Source organism: Pelmatolapia mariae, linkage group LG22, assembly GCF_036321145.2.
Source record: "Pelmatolapia mariae isolate MD_Pm_ZW linkage group LG22, Pm_UMD_F_2, whole genome shotgun sequence".
Taxonomy (NCBI): domain Eukaryota; kingdom Metazoa; phylum Chordata; class Actinopteri; order Cichliformes; family Cichlidae; genus Pelmatolapia; species Pelmatolapia mariae.
The window spans coordinates 6,228,962-6,250,239 of NC_086245.2; the positions used below are offsets into that span (position 1 = coordinate 6,228,962).

At 36.5% G+C, this 21,278-nt stretch overlaps 1 protein-coding gene and 1 long non-coding RNA gene across 2 annotated transcripts; one reads left to right on the top strand and one right to left on the bottom strand.

Annotated features, from left to right (window-relative positions):
• Positions 1–622: 622 nt before the first annotated feature.
• LOC134622999 (major histocompatibility complex class I-related gene protein-like) lies at positions 623–14,515 on the bottom strand. The gene is made up of 8 exons (XM_063468250.2): positions 14,458–14,515; positions 6,823–7,083; positions 4,219–4,497; positions 3,152–3,454; positions 2,564–2,659; positions 1,698–1,715; positions 1,458–1,526; positions 623–1,131 (listed from the first exon to the last, which is right to left on the bottom strand). Exons 1-7 carry the CDS (start codon positions 14,507–14,509, stop codon positions 1,480–1,482), a joined length of 1,056 nt encoding a protein of 351 aa, XP_063324320.1. The 5' UTR covers positions 14,510–14,515; the 3' UTR covers positions 623–1,131; positions 1,458–1,479.
• On the top strand, positions 11,321–13,600 carry LOC135932752 (uncharacterized). The gene is made up of 4 exons (XR_010573633.1): positions 11,321–11,703; positions 11,857–11,899; positions 12,281–12,449; positions 12,934–13,600. It is a non-coding gene; the product is annotated as an uncharacterized LOC135932752 (long non-coding RNA).
• Positions 14,516–21,278: the final 6,763 nt, after the last annotated feature.

Sequence of the window (21,278 nt, forward strand, 5' to 3'; positions counted from 1 at the left end):
CGGCGGCCGTTACAACTTATGTCTAAAAATGTGTAGTTTCATGCATCAGTTAAAACACTCGACTCCAGGTACGCGACGCCCAGCTGGAAACACTTCACGCAAGTCGAGCTGCCCGAGATTCACAGAATTTACAGGAAATGTTACATTTTTGTAATTTATATCGTTATATCGACGATAGATGTCTTAATATCGGGATATGAGATTTTGGTCATATCGCACAGCCCTAATATGAAATTCTTTGCACGGGTGTCGGTACTTTGCTAGGTTACAAGCATTAAGAAATACTAATATTGATTAGAGGGGTTGTTTTTATGGGTTAATGTTTTGTTGACTCCTTCTTATTTTGTGGAAAACAAGGCAGTTTCTCACAGTAATTATCTTTTAGGGTTTGTTTTTCTGTCTATCGAGAATTTTCTGCTAATGAGAAAACCTGATGTAAAAGTGACTCTAAAATAAAGAAAAGTCTTTCCCACACAAAACCAAAATACCTCATCTGAGGGTGTTTTAATAAAATTATTTGGGAGCGAGGTCTGAATATGTGCGCGGTGCTTTTTTTTTTTTTAACTCAGTGTTATTTTACACGTACAAGAGTCGGTGGCGTGTATGAAATTCTTTGCATCGATACTTTGCTAAGTTACAAGCAACAGGATAATCAGATAATCTTGAAATCCTAATGCTAGGTTACAGGCATTAGGGTGGTCAGAATATCGGATAATCTTAAAGGTTTTTATTTTATTGCGTATGTAATAAGAAAGCAAAATAAATCCGCTATTGTAAAAAATAATAGCTCTTTACCGAGAAAATGGTTATCAAGATCTCTGTCATAATATTGATACTAATACTGAAACATTTAAACAGAATTAGATCTTTTTTTAAAAAATTGCCTTTTTTAAACTGAAAACAACATATTCAGAATAATTTAATGCCACTATTATGATGTATATGTTAATGATGTAATGTTTGCCAACTCATTTTCAAACTCCTTTCCATTAAATCTTGACTAATAAGCATCTGCAACTATATTTTAGACTTTAGATCTTTTTAACAGATTTTATGATGTGAACAATCAACAAATTCAATGAATTCCAGTTTATGTAGAAGAACGAGCTGACACGTCTTCTCTCAGGTTCTCTGTAGAGATAAAAAAGAAACAAAATAAATGTTAGGATTAATCAAATCCACAAATAACATATTTACAGTTTCATTAAGATCTAAAATTCTGATTCAATCGAGTATTTACTTCATATGTTTCTGAATGGAATTAACACATTTGTTTTAATTTTGTTAAATCATTTCATGAAACGTTATTTTGAAAGCATCTTTCTCTTAATATGATTTAAAGTTATACTAAAGCACTTTTTTGGTTCTATTTAAACAGGAGATTTTACTACAGCCACTATTTTACATAAGTTTTAAAAGAAAGATAAAACATGAGACACAAATATGAAGTAACTCACTGTGTGCAGAGCTGTTTGTGGTTTAGGCTTTAGGAATCATTTGCTCCTGGACTTCACGGTTCTCTACAGCTGTAGGTCAGAAACACAATGTTAGTCCACATCCTGCTCTCATCTGTCACTTTTACTACAATCAAACACAACAGGAAACAGCCCTGAAAGACTGTTTAGATTAAAGTACAGAAACCCTTTTTAATTTAGTGTAGACAAGAGATTAGAGAAAAGTGACAAAGTTTAACTTACGAGATGGGGGACGTTTGTCTGAAATAAAAAGGAAAAAATACATCATTTTAATAATTTGTTATAAATGTTAACACAATTTTTTTCATGTATTATACAAGGCATGAAACATAATTTCATATTTTCATTTTGTAATCTGGACAAAAGCATTAATTTAATTAGTAAAATTAAAAACATAGACACTGGGCTTACTCACTAATGTGTTTATAGATATATTCTGACTTTTCCCACAAAATGTGCTCGTGTTAAATTTATAAGTAAAGCGACTAAAGGTAGAGAACGTACACATTTCTAATGTAGGTAAAGGTGTACCTTAGGATGTGTTTGTTTGACAGAGTTGATGGTTAAGAAAAGAGAAACAATGTTTGGGTTTCAATAACTGAGTTGGTGGTTATTTTGTTCCTTGACAACCAAACTGTAGCTCAGGTGTAAAAAACAAAACAAAAACAAAAAACAAAAAAACCACAAAGACAGAAAGAAAAATGATGCAGAAAAAAGTAAATAACAGACAAGAAGAAAAAGTGAAGTAACTGGACAAAAATCTACAAGTGGGATAATGCAGAGAAATGAAGGGCAAGTTATGAAACACAACAAGCATGATTAATGAATATATTGAGGATTTAAAAGAGTCTGATCATCCTGCTGGCAGAGAAAGTGTTAAAATACTTTAATATTAACCTGAAGACTCAGCTTACACTGCTTTTGGTTGTTACCTGTTTAATCCTGTGTGCATTGTTTGTTTTCTTTTGAAAACTGTTAATAATGACTTCAATTAAGTCATATTAGTCTTACTATCATTATTATTGTTTGCACTATGTCATCATTGTTGTTGCATTATACAAGAAAAATCCAGGAAGTTTGTTTCTCACCTGTCCTCTTTTTGTAAATAATGAATGTGATCACAGCGATGGCGGCAAGAACAACCACAGCAACAACAACAAGGATGATCAGGGAGAAGGAACTTCCTGTGGATCACAGAACAAACAAAAGGTGAGAACAAAAAGTTTCCAATCAGATAACAATCATGTACAATAGCTTTGTTTATGGTCACTACATGTTTGTCTGACTAATTTTTGTTTTCATTCCAGCAATAAAAGTTCTGCCATTAAATTTAATTTCAATACATTGCCAATAAATTTGAACATAGCAATGTTTCAAAATATACATTTTCCCCCATTTACTATTTAATCTTCTAAAACTGTCCATTAGTCAGATAATCAGTGGCCACACATGAACATGTTTTATATTCATCAATGTTCAGCAAGGAAAAAATGAGGTGGAAAAACACAACTTGGTCTAAACTGATTTAGGTCTTAAAATTATTCTGACAGAAGCTGACAGAAAGAAAATCAAAGCAAACAAACTTTCTCATCCAACATGAGCTACAGGGCTACTGCAGTAATTCAAGTGTGTGTTTCCCATGTTTATCACTCATCTGATCCTGATTCCAGACTCACCTTCATTGGTCTTGATCTCTGATTTGTCCAGTTTGGTGACGATGTCCTCGTTCACACCAGAGAGCTGAAACACACATCTGTATCTGTGCCAGTCTTCAGGTTTGACTGATGAGACATCCAGGTCAACACTCATCTGGAAGGTCCCGTCATTGTTGGTGAGAATCTCTCCTTTGTTCACACCCTCATGAAGCTCCACTCCATCTTTTTTCCAGACCATCTCGGCTCTGTTAGGATAGAAACCTGTAGCGTGGCAGGTGACTGAGGAGAAGGAAGACTTCTGGAGGAGAGACACTGAGGGAAGAACTGGAGAGAGATTAAAATTATCATAAGGAGTGAGAAGGATGGACAGGATTAGAAATGAGTATATCAGAGCTAAAACTGTGGAAGATGATCTGCTATGACGACCAGGAGCAACTTTAAAAGATTATTCTTATTATTATTATTATTTAAACCATACCAATTTCTTTTGATGTGATGTAGTTTATAAAATTAAATTACATTTAAATAATGTGTCAAAATGCCACGCGAAGTGCAATTATATTAACCCTTTCACACATAGGGGTCACTACAGTGGACAACTATTCAAAGGCTGTTTTCTTGTATTTGTGTCAGTGTTGATGGTAAACTTGCACATAAAACACTACAGTGGACACTGATGAGTCACTCCATGCCTTGCAGGGTTATAGTTGTTATAGTTGTTACATATATTGTTATACTGTTGTAAAATATTTTTAAAATATATTTAAAAATATATTTTTGTTATGTTATAGTTTTTACACAGTGTATATTAATTATTCATTTGTCAAATTCATAAGTCAAAATGTTTGTTGTACAACTAAGTGGACATGTAAAAATACTATTTGAAAATGAAAAGTACATGTTTAAAAAAATGAAGTTCAAAAATCTTTTTTTCATTCCTTAAGATGAATAAAAATACTCAAGAAAAAAAAGCCCTGATTGAGGTTTTCATAATTCATGCATGAAAAGGTTAATTTAATATCATATTAAGTAATAAACTGAGACATATGACTTTTGGTTAACAATCTAATTCTGGTCATAGATTTTACTTGTCCTCATCAGAGAGCTCCTCCCATAGTTCACATACTTCTTCAGCCACTCAGGACAAATCTGGGTGAGGTAGTTCTTATACTGTGTGATCGTAGCTTTGTTACTGTCCCACTTCATCTTTGTGATGACAGCCTGTTGTTTTGGAGCGACCCACGTCTCTGTCTTCAGGTCAAAGATTATGAAGTCCTCTCCATCATAACCGTCTTGGCGAAATCCATTCACTTCACCTGTTTCTTCATCCCATTCACAGCCGTACATCCGCTGGACAATGTGAACACCTGACAGAAACACAGAGACAAAGACTGCAGTGAACCAGAGAGAGACTGCAGTAAAGTCTTACACTGACACAGAGACGTGATCAACATATAGAGGATCTACATTTATGGCTGCTTTTGTCTCAGTGGAAGATTTTTAAAACCAATCATCATTAACAATGCAGATTTTAGAAAAAGACACTGGGAAAAAACAGAATTCATTTTCTCCCGTTAGCACATCTACGTCCTGCCTGCAGAGATATCACTGCACAGTTTATCTCTGCTGTTGTAGGTGGAGAAACTTCCTGTGAGCTGCAGGATCAGACAAACACACTAAGCTGGCGTCCTGAGCAGCCGACACAGATCCTGATTCTAGATTTACTTTCCATCCTCTGAAACTCTGCAGCCGTCATCAGTCCAACAAAATCCTCCCTGTGAGAAACTAAACACCAGACTCTCCTGAGGTTTTTCTAGAGGCGTCTCTGTTTAATATGATCATGTGATGTTAATCTAACCTGGAGTTCTACTTACAGTATTTCAGGCTCCAGCAAATGCTTCATGTCATGATTGATGACTATGCAAGAAATACTTTTTGATAAATCAGTTAATTTCTTTTGCTGTGACCTGACAAAAAGGTGAAAAAGATTTCCCTAAGATTTAAAACCATGTTGTCATTTTTATTACATTTACTAAGAGAAGAGGACTGAAACAATAATTCAGACCTTGAATTCGACTCCATGCTGGGACACTTTTGGTGTTTTTCAGCGCTGTGACCAGATCAGATTTTGCACTAAAAATATTAAAAAATTCACGCGTAGATGAGTGACCAAAGCTGTGTTTAATGACCAAAACAACCCGTGGGTTTTTTTCACCGCTCATAGGGAGGCTTTCTGGAAGGGTTCTTGCTGAATTTTACGGCATCCTGATTTAACGACACCACCTTAATAATCAACCTTCAGCCAGTTTATGGGAAAAGTGAGACATTTTAACACTTTACTTTCCTTGATTATATTTTCAGATTGTTGTTTATTAGCAAAAAACCCCAAAAAACATTAAATTTTAAATCTGGGACCAAAAATATTAAACATAGACTGAAACTCATATTTACTGTCTTATTTTTAAATAGGACAAAAATCAGTGTAAAATTTAGAGAAACTGTTAACTGTTAAACGTCTGTCTGTTAGTTTGTGTTTCTTATTTTTGGTCTATCTACTTCTCACCAAACTGTTGTCCTATTGAAGTAAAACTAAAAGTTAAATATTTATTTATTTTCCACAGAGTAGCTTTAAGTTTGTCACCGATTTATTTATGGAACCTCTGCTAATGAAAGACAATCCTGAAAACATTTCCTCATGAAAACGGGCTGAATGTCTGCTTTATTTTCACAATGGTTGATGCATTTAGTTAAATTCATTCATAAAGAGGCCGTGGACAGTGAACGGGTCATTGAGCTGTCTCTACTTTCAGCCTGTTACAAAGTCAACCCTGTTTGATTCTACTTTTTGTATTAAATATAACATCATCATCATCATCATCATTATTAGTATTATTATTATTATTATTATTATGTGTTTAATGGAATCTGGAAAAACTGCTGTCATAACTGTGACATCACAGCACATTCAACATCTCAGCTAGATGATAAATTATTTCATCCTAAGATGCTGTTGATGGTGTCTGACATATTTTCTTTTTCTATAATTTATTACAACATGTGATTATTTGTGAGGGTCGTCTGAACTGAGACACGGAGCGACTTCCTGTGAGCTACAGGAACAGACAAACACACTAAGATGGATCCTGAGCAGCAGACACAGATCCTGATCCTGGGTTTAAGTTTCCATCCTCTGAAACTCTGCAGCCTCTTATTGTTCTAAAAAAAATCGTCTAACTGCGGGAAAACTACACACAGACTATGTTGAGGTCTTTCTAGAAGCTTCCACTGAAGGAGAGTTTCAGTCCAGGATTGTTTTTATTAAAAGTGAAATATTAGTTCACAATAATTTTAAAACAAATACACCTCAGACTGATTATTTAGATCCAGCTGATTTTCTGGAGATTAATTTCTGAATAATCGATTATTAAGAAATTGTAGCAAAAACAACCATCAAGGTTTCAGAGGCAAAAAATCCTAAATATAAACAGAAAACTTCAAATATCATGAATTTATCTTTATTATTTGATTATTGTACTGTAGTTCTACATTCATTATGAATTATTATGTTAATAATTTTAATCAGTAATCTGAATGAAACATTTAATATGTGTGCAAACTTGTATACTACTGTAAACAAAACACACTGAAAACATTAACAGCAAATATCAGTAAAAAATGAAACATGAACAAACCTCCAGTTTGGTTGAAGCGCTGCTTTGCAGTGTCAGTGTTGGCTTTGAACGCCTGCTGGGAACCCCAACAGTTTGCAGTCTCTCTCTCCCAGTACTGCTGATCTGTGTTCTTGGCAATCCAGTCCTGTTTGGGCACCGCTTTCTCCGTGTTGCTGTCATAATAATCAATCTCAACATCATCAACCATCCCAACAACCACAAACTCTGGGAAGTTTGGGACTTGAGAGGACCCAGTGTGGAAATACTTCAGAGAGTGGGTCACTGTAAGAAACAGGTAATGTTGTGAGATCTCAGGAACACAGATTTGTAAATTATTTTATGTTTTAAATAACACAATAACAAAAACTACAGCACATTAAGGACATCCTGTAATAATCCTGCTGTCCCTTCAATAAACACAAAATAGATTTATGAATAGATGTTCAGTGTTTGTTGTAATTTTTCTGATCCTCTTTTCTTCAAAACTTCAAATTCTAGTTTGAACCTGATGGTATGGTGATGGTATGTGTAGTGTACTCGCACTTTACATACATAAACTATCTGATATTATTAAGTAATAATGATTTAATTTGCATCTCAATTCAGTTCAATTGAATTCTATTTTATTTTATTTATACACCCCACAACAAAAGTCACCTCATTGCGCTGTTAATTAAGCAATAACACCAGAAAAACAGTGAACTTCATATCCGGGTGTAACTACTCGTTAGTTACGATATGTGTGCGCATGTTTGTCAAACAGAAAATATTCACAAGCATAACACTGGTGAATAATACTGAAGACAATACAAAGCAGGAGTCTTTTAACTTTTAATAGACTACATCAAATGACATTTGTCTTTTTATATACCGAACAAATCATTTTTAAATAATAGTAAAATAAAAATAATATTTATAAAGATACTTAAATGAACTTTAGTTAACTTTAATGAGCAGCTGTTGTGCGAAAATGTTTTAAACCCTCATGAAAATTAAAATGTTACTTAGTTTTTAAAATAAACATTTTAATTATTGTCACCAGATTATCATCAGACCTCCTCACTGATGTTTTATTTGTTAGACTGTTTGGAGACACAGCAGAGTCACAACGCTTAAAAATGCATCGGTTTAAACCCGGAAATCATCAAATAGTTTGAGACATAAGTCGCCTTGTTTTAATCTTTGCCTTCATCTAAACTTTAATGTTTATTATTAGGTATTGAAAAGATAAACAGACGATTTAATTACCTGTATAATATAATCGATTGTTTCTAAACATTGACATTATCTACACTGTAAAAAAAAAAGTAATATAAAAGTATGTCAAAGGAGTTTGAAAAGAAAAGCGTCTGGACTTCTTACTGTATATTTTACAGTTTTGTACTGTTTTTCTGGAATATCATTAAATTTACATAAGTAGATTGTGATTTTACATGTCAAATGTAAAATAACATAACATCACTGTAAATGTAATAAAACACAATTTTCTTGTTTTTTAAATATATTTTTTGTACATATGCATATTTAGATTGTAAAAATACATTCAGAAATGTATCATAATTTCACAAATATTTGTCTGTTATTTGAGAGAATGATCTGTTAAATTCAAATTTAATACTATGGAAAAATATATAAAATGATCGAAAATTAATGAGAATAATTAATAATTAAAGGAGTATTTGAATTATAATTTTGCTGAAAATTTCATGTCATCTAGGTCTGTTTCAATAATTCAGAGGTAACAAGTGAAAATATAATTAATAGGAATAAAAACTAAAAAAAAACATATAAAACATTGCACGGCCACGCTGTGCTAATTATATATTTAAAAAAATAAATGTAGAGGTAGGAATTGCAATTATTATAAATCTCAAAGTATTCACAACATTCCTGAACAGAAATAGGCCTTTGCACCTGGGGTGAGGGCGTGGCCATGAAAACAATGTGACATGCCATTGGATGTTGGGACACATAATAACATGACGCTAAGCATCGGCCAATGAATGTGAACTAACAACCACAAGGTCGCGGGTATGGCTGTGGAAAGTAGTGATGGTAAACTTGATTCTTTTTACTGAATCGAGTTTGAATGAGTCACTCACCAAAGTGAATCGGGTTTTTTGAGTCATTTGAGTCACTGAGTCAGTTGACCAGAGTGCAAAAAATGTACATTTTCACTCAAACTTAATTTGTTTCTCTTGTCATGTATATCCTACTGCTAAGATGAGTGATTGAAAAAGAAAAACAACTATTTTTATGGAGCAAAAAAGAGCAAAAAAATTCTAAAGGGAACATTTATTTTATTTATTTTTATTTTATTTTAGTAGTATTTTCCTCAAATGTGTCAAATATATATTTTCCCATCTAAATGTCCACTGAGCTGTGAGCCAGGGGGCGGTAATGCGCCTTAACATTGGTTGCCAACCAAGAAAAAGAAGAAGAAGCTGCGAGCCAGGAGGGAGGGGGTGAGTGAGTCCTGAGTGATTCGCTTACCCTACGATTCAGCACAGAAAAGGAGGGGGTGAGTAGCTCAAATGTGCTGTTAGCATGTTAGCAGAGCGATGCTACTGTGAACCGAGGAGCTATTGTCTTGATGTGAGCTTCTACTCAGGGTTTTTTCTTCCAGTTCAGAGCAGAAATGTTATTGTTAAGAAACTGGCTGTTGTTTTTTTCCCCACAGTTTTAATTATAAGCTAGATATATTTCTACTAGAGCTGGGCGATAGAACGATAACGATATGTATTGCGAAATAACTTTTTCTCGATAGAAAAATTAAACTATTGCGATAGGCCTCATCTCTCTTGTCCTCTTAAAAAAAAGAAAAAAAAGAACAACCAATCCAAATTAAGTAGCGCAGAGCCGAACCAATCACAGCCGCAGCGTCACGTCACGTGACTTGTTACGTACAGCACAAGTGCCAAGGCGCACATGTGTATTTGTTTTTGCAGCCGGGCTGCCCAGATAATGGAGGAAATGAGTTTGCTGACTAGAGAAAAATCAACCGAGAGCGTGAGCGAAGGTTACCGAAGAAAAAACCGATGATGCCGGAGAGATTGTCGAACGGAAGGGCCATAGAAGTTCCGTAGTGTGAAGGTATTTCGGCTATTTCAAGTCTGACAAAAAACAGAGTAGCGCGCACTGTAAATTGTGCCTAAAGCAAGTCTGGAAATACAATAAACCGGTGCATGCTCAATCTCTGACTGAGGCTACGTCCACACGTACACGGGTATTTTTGAAAACGGAGATCCACACGTAAACGCAGAAATGAAGGAAAACGCTGCTAGGAACATGCCAAAGCAACAGGTGGCGATATATTCCTAACCGTGTAGAAATGTTGGCCAATCAGAAGTCTAGAAGCCTCGGTGGGAAATAGTAAACAAAGATGGGGCATAGAAGCAGAACCGAGTCGTATTTGTGGAGGGACAGTAACTGTGTGTGTATATGTAAGCATTTAAACACTGCAGAGAGTACAATTAACAGTAACAGTATAGTAGAAATTCATTTCCCCTAAACAATAACGTGGCGCACAGTGTGACGTCAAAAAATGCGCACACCTTTGACGCTGCGTTTTCTCCGTTTTTCTCGTCCACACGTAAATGCAAAAACGGAGTTTTCAAAAATATCCACCCTGGCAGGCATTTTTAGAAATCTCCGTTTTCAGTGACCGAAAACGCCGTTTACGTGTGGACGAAAGGTGCAAATGCATAGAAAAATCTGCGTTTTCAAAAATACCCGGGTACGTGTGGACGTAGCCTGAAAGCGCTAATTCGTCATTCGGCTTTTGTCAGACTAAAGTCACTGTTAAAACTGTTTGAAAAGCTAAGCTATACAACAAGGAGAGATTGAGAATTTCCTTTTAGTTCTCAGTTTATTTGATATTGACAAAAGTTTGTCAATTTTGTCTGTTCTTCTGTAAAACAAACTAAGATTTATTTTTAGAATTAAAATTTTGTTTCTAAGTGGAATTGACAATTTAGTAGTCTGTTTTGTTCACGTTCCTTAAGTACATCTACCCTGTTGAACTTATTATGGGAAATAAATATTTAAATCAAAACAAGCTGCAGATTATTTCACATTTTACTTGTGAGCAACGGCACATTTAAATCTTACAAATATAGTTATTTGGCTTATATCGTGATATATATCGTTATCGCCTGAAATGAAAAAAACATATCGTGATATGAAAAAATCTTATATCGCCCAGCTCTAATTTCTACTAATGAAATTAGTTTGCTAAGAGCAACAGGGATGAGTCAGTGAGTCAGTTGGGCTTGTGAATCATGATTCACGAGTCAGTAAAGTGATTCTCGAGTATTGAACGATTCGTTCATGATTCGCGCATCACTAATGGAAAGCGCGCTGGAAGAGAGAGGTTGGTGAAAGATCATCCATGCAGTGCTGCAAGGCAAGTATATCAAACTCAGCTTAGTAGATTTAACTTGGAATTGCTTGACCACTATGGCTCCTAGTTTACTGAGACGGTAAAAGGCATGGAATCCCTAGCTATGAAGGCAAAGGACGTCGTCTGTCAGTATAAGGTGCAGTTAGCGGCTGGTCTAGCTGTATACTATCTTGCTGGCTAGCAGAGTTGTTGTTCGCTAATTTGTTAGCTGCCAGCTTTCTGTGACCGTGTAAACACAGCAGTTGCTACGCAGATAGTTTCTACACCGCTAATACCCGTTAGGGGCCCCGCGACGACAGCTGCCACTGATGCATTTGTCTTAATGTGAAATTAAGTATGCAACGTAAGAGCTAATAGGCGACCTGTTCCACTCTAGCGACACACCTGCATTCTTGTAGAGAGCTCGTGCGTGCCAAGATGTGCTGCGTGATGAAGAGAGAGAAATAGGAAATAGAAGTGGCCCACTGTGCTAGCTTTGCCCTGTAAAATGTAATGGACAGGTAAGCCAAGTATTTCCTTCTATTTTGTGGAAAGGAAGTAGGGCTAAAGCAGCTGAGGCGAATTATTTGACTACATTTAAACGTACATTGCATACATGTATTTGGATTTTGGCAGGTTTCATGATTCATAAGGTTTTGTTTCTTCCCCTGCAGATTAGTAGCGTGAGTTCTCAAATTTGTTCAGTAAGCTGTAAAGGTGAGTATTGTGCTGCATTTAAGGATGTCAAAAGATTACACCTGTCACAGTTGTGGTGCTTTAATGTAAATATTTGGGCACCCATGGTCAACATTTCAGTTCATGTGAACAGTTAAGCATGTAGAAGATGAAATAATCTCCAAATGGCTTAAAGTTATAGATGACATTTAATTTTAAATAAAATCATTTTCATATTTTTTTAAACAGAAAAGGAAAAGGCCCACAGCAAAAGTTTGGACACCTTGTAGTTGACCGTAGAGCCCAAACTGCATGCCAGTGTATGTAATTGATATACATCAGTTGTAACATTGCAGTTAGTTGTTTGAGTCATGTGTGGACTTGTTTTTTTGTCCCCTTGTCTCTTGTTCATGTACACAACAGGAAACTCTACTTTGGCAGCCGAGCACTTCATGTTATCTGTGGACCAGGCAATTGTGAATGGCCATATCACTATCTTCAGCCACGCACTTATCCTGATGTTTGGCTCTTACTACTGCACGAACATTTCTTATCCAGTAGCCCAGGCAGCAACCTTGGAATTCTTGCAACGGTAAGGCGGCACCAGTCAATTTTATGCATTGAGACATAAGAATGATGAGACAGTGAAATCTAAAGTTATGCAATCCAAATCAAATCATCAGATCTCCTTTCATTTGCAGCTAAAACACATAAGAATGAGCAATGCTTGAGTGTTGAGATGATTTGTAGATTGATAAATCAACAAATAACTAATATTTGCGTTTCAGATGGCTGTCTCTGAAATATCCTTGATTCATGCTCATGTCAAGTTATAGAAAGAGACCTTTGAGTAGTAGATGTTCACAGATGTTTCACTACCCTGAAACAGCATTTGCAATAGACTCACAGGTTAACCAAACATCTTTGCATCACCCCTCTGTTCCACAATGACCTGTATGTCCAAACACGCACTCAAAAGCAAGCTCAATCTACACTTAGATTCATTGCAAATGTAAAAAAACACATACAGTCCAGTCCTCAGTTTCTTAATGAAGTTGTTGTTTTTCATTCGACAGATGCCTTAAGATAAACGCCGACAAGGGATCCAAAGTGGAGTGGAACACGTCTAAGAAAAACCTTGCAGTCAATCCAAAGGTTCTGACGTTGATCGCCAAAATTGCGGACTATGAGTGGAGAGCATAAAAAGTTCTTATTTTTATCCTGAGGATAACATAATCTGCTGTTCAGTAGCACTGGTCTCCGGTTCATGGTCAATGTCAACAGCACAGGTGGCCTGCTTGATAGGGGAGAAGTGAAATATAGGCTGCAAATCCTATTCACATTTAGTTGGTATGTTACTGTCTGCTGACAGGCTCTCTGTCACTCTGTCCTGCTTTAGGTGTAGCATTGTCTTAAGTATTATCTTCATCTCAGTTCATTGTAATAGGCTATACATTGACACTTGTGGTGCTTGCTCTGCAAACACAGTCCCATTCGTTCAGTTATTTTGGTAAAAGTTTGTGTTAAAGTGACAACTTACAACATATCAATACTTATCAGTTAAGTATAATCAGCATAACAATGACGCTTTTGTTTTACTCGAGTTGTTCTTTGCATATGATTACTTTGCAAATTTCTCCAAGGGAACCCAAATGGCCAGCAGCAGCCCTGAATGTGAGACTTTCAGAAAGCTAGAGCTACTTCTAAACCTGCAGGTTATGTGCCTCAAATATACCCCTTTTCGTTGCTCAATAAAATCCATGTTAATGATTGAAACAATGTCTCATGTCTTATAAGTAAAATAAACATCTACAAACTGCTCATACACAACATATGATCAAGAATTAACATAATCTTGTAATTATAATCAGGGGTTTTGTTTAATAAGGGTTCTTTGGGTGTTTTGTGACAGATAAAACCCACAATCTTACAGGGAGCACACTTAATTCAAACTGAAAGTCCAGTAAATATTCAGGAAATTTATGTTAAATTACACTTCAAATCTAAATTTACATGTGATATTATGTAAAATTAACAGTGAATTGTAATTTTAAAGCCAATATCTAGTTTTTTGACATGTTTTGAAAGATAAATTATTTTGTGCTGCATAATGTAGTATTACATCAAATATAATTGAATATACAACTTTTTTTTTTACATCAAATAATGTTATTTAACCCAACTGTTAACTGTATATTTCTGTAAATTTAAGCATTATTATTCATATTGCCACATTCATTGACCTTGTTTATAGGTAATTTCATTGTTTAATCACATTAAAATGTTCCTAATTTAATGTTTAAAAGCACTTGAAAAAGGCAAAATCCCATGTAAAATTAGGGCAACAAATTGTATTTTCCTTACTGAAAATAACCGTATTTTTATGAGGAAGTTATTTTCTGTTATTTTACGGTATTATTTTGGCGCCCCAGCTGCCAGAATATTACTGTTTTTTTAAGATGTTTTTTTTAACAGTGTACTAGGATCCATTAGAACTAAATGTTTAGCGTATTTCTGGGGAGCAAACAGTCCGTCCATTTGTCTTTCAAATTACATAAATCTGACATATAAAAAGACAGAAATATAACAGTCAAACTGACCTGCTGCTGCCCCCTGTATTCCCAGGAGAAGAAAGAAGATGAAGGCCTTCATCTTCTTTCTTCTTTCTTCATCTTCTACATTGTGACCATAAACAGCCAAACCTTTAACAGACTTTATTTGCTTGTCCAGAAAAAGCTAAAGCTAAAATGGAGAACCAGGAGAAACGTCACCATTAGCCTCGATCAGAGCCAATAGGGATTTACTCTGAGAGTAAACGTCGTTTAAATCTGGGGTAAACCTTTAGGGTTATCAACGAAACTGAAAGTAAAATATCTTCATATGAACCAGTTTATCACGAAGGGAAGGTTAGTTTCATCTGGTCTTTATAAATTTTTATGTTATGACAGGTGTAGTTCATGTTATGTTGGGTATACACTGTATAATTTATTTTCTATTCAGGGGATAAAACCTTGTTAAGTTTCTCAGTGGAGTGATTTGTATTAATTTTAAATGCATACACTGTAAAAAATCAAACTTGCAATTGCTGAGCTTACAGTCATTTCTTTCACAATTTAACAATAAAAGCTGAGTTGCCCCATAAACTCAAATACATTAAGGGTTTCAACTAATCCTTTAACGTTTTGGAGCAAAAGTTGGTCTCAGATGAAATTTATTGCTGGCAAAATGAATGAATTCAAGTTTTACATGAGTTGAAGCTGTTGGCGCCTTTCTGTGCCTGAGCACGCATGCGCATCTCATATTTTTGGATACTACGGGGTCTACTTTGCACTTTTGCAAGGACTGAAAGCCACCTGGCCGTCTGCCTTAATGCGAACACGAGGCTTTTTACACCAGGAGCTGGACGCTAGTGATGGGATTTCCAGCTCTTTTTAGAGAACCGACTCTTTCGGCTCGACTCACTAAAAAGAGCCGGCTCTTTCGGCTCCGAACCGGCTCCTCAGGTTGTTTTGTTGCTTTAATTAATTTATTATTAACAATAATATAAAATTATGCATAAAAGGAATTACTAATGTAAAAAAAAAAGTGGTTTTGTTTATATATGTTTATATATAAATATATGCGGTGGCCCCTAGAGACAAAACACGTGCAAACTCCAAAACACATTTCTAGCGTTAACTGAACTTCCAAAACAGAGCTACCTGGATCACTTAAATTACACAATTGAAAGCATATGTGTATTGTTTGTGTATTTATACACAAGCACTCGTAAATATTCAAATAATTTACCTTTTACTACCACACACCAAATCCGGTCGTTGGTACTTCCTGGCTTGTGTAGCCACTACACTGCGCCTAGCATCCTGGAGCACTTCTGTTATCTTTTGTACGTGTTTTGGAGTTTTTATGTGTTTTGGAGTTTTTACGTGTTTTGGAGTTTGTATGTGCTTTGTCTCTAGGGGCCACCGTAAATATACTTTTATTTATTCACTCCACATAAAATGTAAGAAATAAATCATATAATACAAAAACCAACTATTTATATTTCAGCTTTTAACTATTTAAATTTTCAGCTTTTTCCTTTTAAACAAATTTATAGTGAAACAACACAAAACACTGCAAACCACAACACAATTAAATATAAATTAAAATATGAAAACAAAAAGAAGATGCACATTCTCTGTCATATGGGCCTGCATGAATTTCTAAATCCTTTATCATCCGCAACTGAAAATAGTTGTGGATGATTACTATACCTTTCAAATGTGATGTTGTTGTCCCTGGCTCTCTTTCTCTCTCTCTCCCTCCCGCTCTGTTCCTGTGCTACTGCGAGTGTAACTCCCGCCCCTCCCCCCTCTTCCCAGCGCAAAGCACAAGGCTCGCGTGCGGAGGGAAGTGGAAAAAAAGTGCGAGAGAGAGGGTGAGAGAAAGAAAAAAAAAACCCACGGCTCCCAATAAGGAGCCGGTGTTCTGAGAAACCATCCTACTTTGACAAATCGTCCTACCCGTATTATGATTTTACGGTGACTTGTGACTAAACCTAACCCTACCCTTAACCATAACCATAACCTGTTGAAAGATTTTTATTATGTTTATGTTTAGAAGTACATTTCATTTAAGGTTTTCTAGATGTGTTTGCTCTTTTTACTCACCCACATCCTGGGAGCATGGGAGAGGTCACACCTTGTCTTATTGTTTATTGCCATTTATGCTTAGAAATGTTTACTCATATATGCTTAGAAGTATATAATCATTTGTAGATTGAAAGAATGTCTCATCCTAGGAGGTCTGTAACAACTCTGTGTAGCATGAAGAGGGGAGTGCGTTCACTCCTCCTCAGAGTGTTCTGGCATAGATCACACGTCTCCTAGGAGAGGCCGTATCTTCTCTTGCTGATATATGGTATAGCAAACATACGTATATCTGTTTGAGTCTAAGAGCCTTTTGTTTAGATGGACCGCTAGACTCCTGGCACCAGCTTTGGGGAGTCTTCACGGGATCATATCTCACTCCACACACACACACACAAGGTATACATCATATGTTAATGAAACTATGCATATTCATGTAACCACAATAAAAGAGCAGTGTTACGGGAGGGCGGACGAGAGCAACTGAGGTCAAGCGAAGGAACGGCGCCTGTCCAGTTCTCTCCCGTGCACGTTAATTTGTAAAACCTGTCTGAGTGTCACTTATTCCAATCTGAGTTGCATTACAGGAAAACTCCTGACATAACCTTAAGAAGTATTCCGGATGGGTGACAGAAAAAGAAGTTAATTTGGGTTTGGTGCTGTGCGCATGCGCGGCGTCTGCACAGAAACATCAGGTAGGATGTTTTTTGAGGTAGGATGGATTACCAGAACACCGGCTCCTCGTCAGCCCGGGCTAGTAATCAGGTCATGACAAGTAAGCTCTCCAATTCTCACCCTCTTCCCTCGTATTATCCTTGCTTTTGCTTCCCCGTACACTGACACTAATCTCTACTCTCCTTTTTCCGTAGACCGTTCGAGCACTTCCTCACAGCCCCAGAATTGTGTTGCTTGTGTCACTGTAAGTATAACCCCCTGCACTGAGTCCAAAACATGTCTGTGTGGTCCACCCGCATCGTGTCATAACAAAGAGAAGAGTTCGGACTGTGATCTAAATGGCAAATTTTCAATGTACTGCAAAAACAAACAAAAAAACATTAACAGCATGTGTCAGTAAAAACATCAACAAACCTCCAGTTTGGTTGAAGCGCTGCTTTAAATTATTAATGGAGGAAAAAACGCAGTGTTCCTCTCCCAGTACTGTGTATCTGCTGCATCGTTCATCCACTGCTGTTTGGGTTCAGCTCTCCTGGTGCTGCTGTCATAACGAATCATCTGAACTTCATCAATCATCTCTGTCACGGACCCGGCTCTGGGGACTCGGGGTCCGTGAGCAGTGTGGGCTATTATTATTATTATTATTATTATTATTATTATTTGGTGTGTGTGTCGTCTGCACTGCTACTGTTCTGTCCACATTTGTATGTAGGCAGGTGTGTGTGTGTGTGTGTGTGTGTGTGTGTGTGTAGCTGTTTTCTGTGGCCAAGTCACAGCCACCTTCAGGCCTGGTGGGTGTGGCCCTGCTAGGGGACTGGCCACACCCGAAGTCCTTGCCACACACCTGCTGCTGATCTGGGCTCGTCGGGGGAGCTATTTAGGAGAGCGATGGAGCTTCCACCGACGTGGGATTATTGCGTTAGACTTAACATCAGTCTTCTAGTTTAGTTTAAAAGTCAGTGAGTGTATGCCTGCTGGGATTAAGTGTTTTAATAGCTGTCTCTATTGTTTTCCTCAGGAGGAGTGTGGAACGAGAGAGAGCAGTGAGCACGGGGAGTGCAGAGACACAGGAGCAGAGAGCACTAAACAGGGACTTTTTGGGAAGAAGACACGACACGGGAGTAAAGGGAGAGCACGGGGATTTATTGTCATTTTCGCACTGTAAATGAACGCACCACTTGCAGTGAAGAGTCCAGCGTTCTGGGTCCTCCTTTCCCCCACATCCCCACGGCTTGCCCTGGCAAACTGTGACAATCCCAACAACCTAAAACTCTGGGAAGTCTTGGACTTGAGAAGACGCAGTGAAGAAATATTTCAAAGAGTGGGTCACTGTAAGAAACAGTTTGTGTATAATTATTTTACTTGATAAGCTGTAGCGATAAAAGGTTTTAACTCTTTATAAAAATGAAAATGGTTTTTGTGGCGAAAATGAAAGTTTTGGTTACAGCCACTAAATTACCAACAGACCCCCTGACTGATGTAAATTACAGCTGTTGGATCATTTAGAAAGACGGCAGGTTCACTTATAAAAAAGATGTGCAATGAGCAATTTAAAGAAATAGCTAAGTTGATTGATTTGATTTTTTTTTTAATTTGATTTTTTTATTGATTAGTGTGGAATAAGGAATATTTTACTGCTACTTATACTTATTATCAGCATTATGATTGCATTAATTAACTTTGCATTAAGTCATGATCATTGCATTAAACCATATAATAATCACTTCATTGAAGCAGTTATTGAAGCTGCTGACATTACATTAAAGTCTGTATTACAGGTGTTATCATAATCACATAATAATCTCTCATTGCAGGCGCAACTGTAATCATGTTATACACATTGCAATTCTGTGCTTATTAAAGAGTTGTGGCTCAGTCAATTAATTAAAAGGATATAAGCTCAGTTGGGCGTGAATGTCCCAGCGAAACATGGAGTAAGTGACTTGGAGCTGTGGAAGGTTCAATGCATACATGCCTACAAAACACATATAATACATATAATCAAGAAGCAGGCTTGAGTGAAGGCCTGAATGTATTCAGCTTCTTGTCGCATTTGAGTTTGCCCGGTTACAGGTGACAGAGGAGGTGGCCAGATGACTACCATCCCCAAGGACCATCTGGAGGATGCAGCGAGTGGCCTTATATGGAAAATGTGATAGAGACAGGAACTTCTATGTCTATTTTAGCTTATGAAAATGAATATTTACTGTATCTGACATATCACAATCTTTGTAAACGCATGAGGGGGCGTCAACCCTGATGAATCAAAAGCAGTCTGAAGTGTATTTTTGGGTGGAGTTCTACAACTGATGTTTGGCAGTTTGTACCTCCCTGCATGTGTATTCAATAAACTCTTCCGTTTGATTGCATCCTTCTGGGCCTTTGGTATTTTGTTTTGGATCTCAGTATTTTGAATCGGGACATTAGCATTCAAATATCTCAGTGAATACAGAATACAGAATAAGGATTACCACAAAGCAAAAAATCAAGAGACAAGGCTAATCAAAAGGTATTGGCTGAAGCATTTCCTTATTACGCCAACCCTTTTAACAAAAAATCTTTTGCATGCAGCTCCTGTACACAGGGCTCGAAGCAAAGAATAAAACAAAGCAAAAACAAACAAACAAACAAACAAAACAGTTCAAAATATAAACATCATTTCTCATCTTCTAATGCTAAATGCTAATTATTGGGAATTAGCTTGAAATGCGGGATTTGTTTGTTTTATGCATTCATGTATTCACCTCACACATGAACAATCCCCAGTTCAAGACCAGGAGGAGACACAAAGTCAGACTCAGGGAGTCATGAGAAAGTCTACTCCTTCAGTCCAAGCAGGAATAAATGGGAGGCTTGTGTCAGAAAGGATATTCAGTATAAAATCTGTACCAGTTAAAGCATGAAGATTGGTCCACATTGGCGACCGTTTGGGAAATAAGATGAGAAGTACATTAAGGTTATAATATAATTATAATCTACAGGAATTTATTGCAGCTGAAACAGGCTGCAGTTCTCTGGGGATCAAATGATGCAGAAAAAGGCTGCCACAAATAAAAAGACAAAAACATAAAATTCCTAGATAACCTGTTGTCACCTCCTGTATTCCCAGGAGAAGCAGGAACATCAAGACCATCAACATGTAAACTTTTAAGAGACTTTATTAGTTTTATTGTCCACAAAAAGAGACTCAGTGCTTCCTGCTCGGGTGTCAAAGGTCCATCAGAACAAATAGGAATTCATCCTGAGAGCAAACGTCAGTTATATCTGGTTTAAACTCACACATTAAACCAGTTTTTGATGGCATCATAAAATCTGTTCTTTGTGGCTCATGTTGAATTGGAAACAAAAATATCAAAAATGAATTCACTGAATTTCTGTCATGTGGCGCTCTGTGGAGGGTAGAGCAATAACTGTGTGATCACAAATTTGTGTAGTTATTGATATTATATTGATTATATGTAATTATATTGTCGAAAGCATCATATTCTTTTATTCATGTCTTCTGTGGTAGTTATGTGTTAGCATTTTAAGGTACTTATTTAGTTTCAGTCTAACGTTGGACCTACTTTCAGCTCAGCCTGCTATCTACTGTTATCATTCTCATGTAACACGCTGTTACCTCTGTACTTCTCGGACGTGAGACCCAAACAAACAAAGGATAAAGAGTCAAACAATGTTCTTAAACAGAAAAGTTAGCTCCTGTCAGCTTTTTTCTGCAGCTTCAACACTGAAAACTGTTCGACTGAAGAGAAATTTAAAACCTCTGCAGATGTTTGAACACCTGATGCTGTTCTTTTCATTTCCTTTTTTCTTGGTACTTTTAATATTTAAGTTCTAGTTACTTCATGGTTTAGTGGTCAACACGTTTTCTTTACACAGAAAACATCAATACTTTTAGACTTGAAGGTGACACAAAAACCAAATCAAACACATGGATCCAAAAACATAGTATAACACAATAGAAATGTGTTTGAACAGACAAATTACAGCTGCTTATGAATTAAAGTGAAAGCAGCATTTAAGATAAGAAAAGTTGAACAAAGGATAGAAATGAAAGAGCATCGTCCAGTCTGTTTTTAGGAGAGAGCTGTTCCCATAGTTCCAACAGAGGTGAA

Bases quoted from the DNA above. Each gene is read 5' to 3' on its own strand.
- LOC134622999 (XM_063468250.2), bottom strand. From the start codon at position 14,509: ATGAAGGCCTTCATCTTCTTTCTTCTCCTGGGAATACAGGGGGCAGCA. The intron at 7,084-14,457 runs GTCAGTTTGACT...TGTTTCTTACAG, and splicing joins AATACAGGGGGCAGCAGCAG to TGACCCACTCTCTGAAGTAT. The intron at 3,455-4,218 runs GTAAAATCTATG...ATCTCTCTCCAG, and splicing joins GAGCTCTCTGATGAGGACAA to TTCTTCCCTCAGTGTCTCTC.